The 5,661-nt window shown below is 33.3% G+C and overlaps 1 protein-coding gene across 2 annotated transcripts; it reads left to right on the top strand.

Moving 5' to 3' along the window:
- Nucleotides 1-823: 823 nt before the first annotated feature.
- Nucleotides 824-4,375, top strand: LOC132042839 (L-ascorbate peroxidase, cytosolic). 2 transcript variants are annotated; one of them, XM_059433352.1, is made up of 10 exons: nt 824-891; nt 1,760-1,888; nt 2,345-2,519; nt 2,618-2,683; nt 3,216-3,264; nt 3,396-3,481; nt 3,569-3,648; nt 3,770-3,872; nt 3,961-4,019; nt 4,131-4,375. In XM_059433352.1, the coding sequence occupies exons 2-10, from the start codon at nt 1,770-1,772 to the stop codon at nt 4,144-4,146; spliced, it is 753 nt and encodes a 250-aa protein (XP_059289335.1). In that variant the 5' UTR covers nt 824-891; nt 1,760-1,769; the 3' UTR covers nt 4,147-4,375. The 2 variants fall into 2 exon arrangements, with proteins under 2 accessions (XP_059289335.1, XP_059289334.1); XM_059433351.1 differs by having other exon boundaries at nt 831-891; nt 1,765-1,888.
- The last annotated feature ends 1,286 nt before the right edge of the window (nt 4,376-5,661 follow it).

Here is a 5,661-nt window from a genome sequence, read left to right as displayed (position 1 = left end):
TTTAAAAAAATTTCCATTAATGACAATCAAAACTCGTTTATATATTGACAATAGAGAATACGATATCAGTGAAACTTATGTATATGTGTGTGTGTGTGTATACATACACGCACTTTATGGATTTAATTCTTTTTTATTATAGAACGATATTAGGTTATATACTCAATCATATATATATTAAATATCAATCATAAATAAAGTTTTATGTAAGTTCATATTACAAGTAGAATAATCCTTTTAGAGTTTATAGCAAGATCTAATGTTACTTTTTATGATTGATATTCAAGTAAAAAAATAAATATTATATAATATAAAAAAATATTACATAGATGAGGGATTAAAAATATTAAGGGTAAAATGACTGTAGAATAAAAAGGGGAATGGTAGTGTTAAGCGGATTGTTGGGGGGAGTTTGATTTTTAAAGCAAAGTTGGAGGTGATTTTCACCCTTTTTTTTCCTCATTGTTCGTTCTAGGCGGTCACATTAAGGACATTTTAGTCATTTAATATTAAATAATTTTAAAAAGTCTGCCTTGATGTGATGGAGTCCACGATTCACAAAATCCAAATTCAAAAATTTTCCAAACAATAACCAATGACAAGAATTCGTCTGACTTTCCTCCTATTTTCAAATCATTCACCTACCCATTACAACGTATCCATTAGATTAAGATTAATTGAAAAAAAGGGAACCATTAAATTACATTACCCAAATAAGTATCTGATTCATTAGCCACACGATCATCCTAATCCTACGGTCTACATTCACCTTCTAGAACCTTCTCATCCTATATACCATAGTATTTCATTGTCATTTCATTACAAGTGTTTGTGGTCTGCTCGTGCTACTCTTTAACATTTTACCTTTTTTCTCGATATCTGCTTTTTCAGGTTTTTATCTCTTTCATCTATCTATCTCTAATGTAGCTCTATTTTTTTATTTTTTTTTAATTATACTCCTATTTATTTCGTTGATTTTTTTTATGGTTGTGAAATGTGTGTATAGTTGTTTTCCACTGCATTTCTAGTGTATATGTGAGAGTATTAAGTTTCTGAAATTTTGTTAGATTATGTGCTCTTAACATAGGCGGATCTGTGATTTTAAACACTATATTTGAACTTGATACGAATTTATATAGTACTATAAATTAAATTTTGAAGGAAAAATGTATATATACCTATAAAAAAAAATGTATATATTTGTTTTTACGATAAATGTATATACAGTAGATGTTTGACCAGAGGTCTTAGTTTCAACGAACTCTGTTTATTTTCTTTTCTAAAATGTTTAATGCAGCTTTATCTGTATTTTTTTTTAATTAATGGATTTCGTTCACTTTGTATGGCTTTGATGTTGTGAAATATGTGTATAGATGTTTTTTTCTGAGGTATGTGTCCGTAGTCTAAAAGGGAAAATGACGCTGTATGTCTACTAGGAGAAAATATTTACGCCATGAGCCCATATTTTGAGTTTGTTACCTGTTTAGCCCATAGTTGTGTATAAACGCCTTTTATACACTTTTATACAAGGTTGATCGAATATCTTTTGATTTCTCTATGCAAAGCAATGAATGATCTGTTTACACATTATATTTATGTTTTCTTTAACTACAATGGTTTTGTGACAAATACATAAGCCTTCTTGACCTAACTATAGTTATGTATTGCACGTGTATGAAGAGTATATGATCAGTTAATATCTTGATGTGTATTGGACTGTGAAACTTGGGATCTTATTTGTGCTTAATTATTGTGTAAGAACAGTTACTATGGGTAAGTGCTATCCCACCGTAAGCGAGGAGTACCTTAAGGCTGTTGATAAATGTAAGAGGAAACTGAGAGGACTCATTGCTGACAAGAATTGTGCTCCTATTATGCTCCGTCTTGCGTAAGTTAATTTGGCAATTTCTTATATTAATGATAGTGTAGCTATGTTTTAAATAATGGTTGGATGATTTGTTTGACAGTAAATACAATACGTTTGATCAAATGGTATAATGAATTGTAATTTTTGAGGATTGTGTATGGAAGGATGGTATTACATGTTTAGGAGTATTTGAAATAGGAAGTGTCAAAAATATACTGCTCGACATAAAATATTACGCCACGTAGCCCAATATACAGTATTATACAACATTATACCTAGGTAAAGCATTAAACATAATGTATCAACCTTGGGTTGGTATATTTGTGCATACATAAATATGGACTAAACTGGGTGACAACCTCAAAAATTTGGGCTACTTGGCGTAGTTATTTTCCCCCAGTAGAAATAGAGCGTAATTTTCCCAAACTAAGCGGGAAAATTGTTCCATGGCCTTGAAAATATTTTGTGTTGTTTCAGATGGCACTCTGCTGGTACCTATGATGTGTGTTCCAAAACTGGAGGTCCTTTTGGAACCATGAGGTTCAAAGCTGAGCAATCACATGGAGCAAACAATGGTATTGACATTGCTCTCCGACTCTTGGAGCCCATCAGGGAGCAGTTTCCTATCCTCTCCCATGCTGATTTCTATCAAGTATGTACTCTTGTATTGGTTGTTATGTTACGTTTGTATTTTTTATGTTATGCTTAAACAAAGTGCAGAACTGACTTGATATTTTCTTTTTGGTGCAGTTGGCTGGTGTTGTTGCTGTTGAAGTTACCGGAGGACCTGATGTTCCCTTTCACCCTGGTAGAGAGGTTAGTCAGACTGTCTTTGACATGTAATGAATAGTTCTTACTTTCAAATTTGAGGCCTGACCCGTAAGGAAATACTGACATGTGATACTGGGAACTTCTATCCTAGTCCTTTCCAATGTTATTAGTGGATTATAGCCCAAATGGTATTGGTTAAATAAGACATTATGATATGCATATGCTGAATTCTAATTTGATGATTCATACTCAATCTTCCTTTTCCTTCTTTATGTACAGAAACTTTGTATTATTTTTATACTCAAAATGTGCCATGTTCATCCGTCTGCATGACTAGTCATATTTATACCATCTGGATTCTAATTTTGCAGTTGGTTTTTTGAGAAGGCCATAGTGTTTGCTTATTTTGAAATCTGTTTTCTTGCCCCATATTTTAATGATTTGTAAGGTGATTGTTCTCTTTTTGCATTTAGTACTTCATTAAAATTTTCATGCTAGTCTATAAGTGACTTTATCTTGTCTATATTAAAATTACTCATTTGGTGAATCTGAATTTATGTTAACATTGCTATGCCAGGACAAGCCAGAACCACCGGTTGAAGGTCGCTTGCCTGATGCCACCAAGGGTAAGTTCTTCCTTTGCAAATTGTCTTATTATAGCTTTATATAGCAGATTCTGATTGCAGAACATTCTGATGAGGAACATAAGTTTCTTTCAATTTGCCTGCCTTGATAATAATATGAAAACCTAATGCAGGCTCTGACCACTTGAGGGACGTGTTTGTGAAACAAATGGGTCTTTCTGACAAGGATATTGTTGCACTCTCTGGTGGCCATACCTTGGTTTGTTGCCTGCTTTTACTGTTTAAGCATATTTGTTGCTAGGTTCTATTCCTCTGTACTTATTTTCCTAGTGATATTTTTCTCCAGGGAAGGTGCCACAAGGAGCGTTCTGGTTTTGAGGGACCTTGGACTGCCAATCCCCTCATCTTTGACAACTCATACTTTACGTAAGAACAGCAAACATACATGATCTTTTTCAGTTCTCCATTTGTGGAATACTTCTTCGAAAAATAAGTTCTCCAATATCATCAGTCTATTTTGTTTATAAGACATATTTATTATTGTCAGGGAGCTTTTGAGTGGGGAAAAAGAAGGGCTTTTACAGTTGCCATCAGACAAGGCTCTCCTCAGTGATTCTGCTTTCCGTCCCCTTGTTGAGAAATATGCTGCGGTCAGTATATATAAACTGTAAATACTTTTCATCTAAGTTGTAATTGCCGGCTGTATGACTGATAGGAGCAACTCTTTGCTTATGTCAGGATGAAGATGCCTTCTTTGCCGACTATGCTGAGGCTCACTTGAAGCTCTCTGAATTGGGGTAAGCATATATTTCATTGAAAAATTGTCTGTATATCTGCTTATTGGAGACTCATCTACAATTCTCCTTGGGATATTGTGTCTCACCTATGAAATTGTTCTTCAATGCCAGATTTGCTGAAGCTTAAGAAGGTTATTTGGAAGAGCTGGGAGTGGTGGCATGTTTTTGTTAATGTTTTCCTTTTTAAAAGCTCGCTGGAGTTGTTGGTTGTCTTCTTTTGCTGCTCTTATATCATGATTTAAATTTGGCAGCTATATTAGACTATGATATTGTCACTCTCTTCCAGTTTTATAATCTTGGCAGCTATGTTAGACTGATATTGTCACTCTATAAGCTTCTATTTCCTTTTGGCCAAATTCATATGCGTTCCTTGTTGTCATTTTGACACATAAGCAAATGTTCGTTCCTATTCGACACTTCAAGTATATTCAAAGTGTATTGAATGTACTAAAAAATTTGGATGGATGAAACTCAGCATTTTATAAGCGAAAAAAATAAGTTGGGCTAACATTAGATAAGGCCAAATCATGGAAAAAGTAATGAATGAAGATTTTAAAACCATGTAAAATTGTGAATTGAATAAAATCAAACAGGACTCTAAAAATGTAGAAACTCACACACGGTGTCATGGAAAAAGTAATGAATGAAGAAAAACCATGTAAAATTGTGGTCAAAATTAAAAAAAATGGTTTTCTTGCGAAAAATAGAATCTCTCTTTGGTCTTCTGCTTCCGTCGAACATCCACTGCTCATCTTTTTATTCCTGAAAACAAATATCAAATTTTCCTGCATTATCTTCTTCCTCACTGAGTGACAACCTCATATTGCTAAGCAAGGCCCAAACAGGGGTTGAGATGGATTCCAAAACTACTATTAACATAATCAGATATAAAGAAAAATTCTGCTGGTAATTTGTGTTTCAGAACAGTTTGTTAGAGAAGGAATGTTTCAATAAGCAAACAAACAATCATGAGACCTATCTTGTATTTCTAGAACTGGCTTTTCCGCTAGGAAACTTTTGCTAAAATACTTCTTGAATATTAGTGAGCTGGGGAATTGGTACTAGTATTGGAACATCTACATGGATTAGGAATTGTATAAAGAGATTTGAAGCCAGAAAGCGTAATAATTCAAGAACACAAGCATATGATGCTAATCGATTTCGATCTCTCAACACAACTATCTCATTCATCAAACTTTCAACTTAGTAAAATTGGAACGCACACTCTGCTGAATCCCCATAATAAGGAGGAGAAGTGAAAAATATCTCGTTTCAATAGATTTTGCAATTCAGAAATCTGTCAAGAGGATTATTTTCACTTAGTGATTGAGTTTCACTTATTCAATAAATCATAATGTTCGCAAGAACTGAGAAATGCATCGTGTTTATTTAGAGATGATGAGTTCTTTGAATGTGATGTGTCCTTCCCCCTATATAGAAACTAATGAAAATGTGAGTTTTTAAGAAAGAAAAGAGTAAAACGTTTTTTTTTTTTTTTGGTCAATTCACGTCCCTAAAGTCAACTGTTAAAATATGGTAAATATTGTAGAGATATTTAAATATGGTAGAATATAATTAGACCTTAATTGTAGAATATTCTAGAGGATCTACGTGTTGTAGATATTTTATTTCCTTTTCTTAC

Source organism: Lycium ferocissimum, unplaced genomic scaffold, assembly GCF_029784015.1.
Source record: "Lycium ferocissimum isolate CSIRO_LF1 unplaced genomic scaffold, AGI_CSIRO_Lferr_CH_V1 ctg18315, whole genome shotgun sequence".
NCBI lineage: Eukaryota > Viridiplantae > Streptophyta > Magnoliopsida > Solanales > Solanaceae > Lycium > Lycium ferocissimum.
This window is presented reverse-complemented; position numbering and strand designations above follow the sequence as displayed.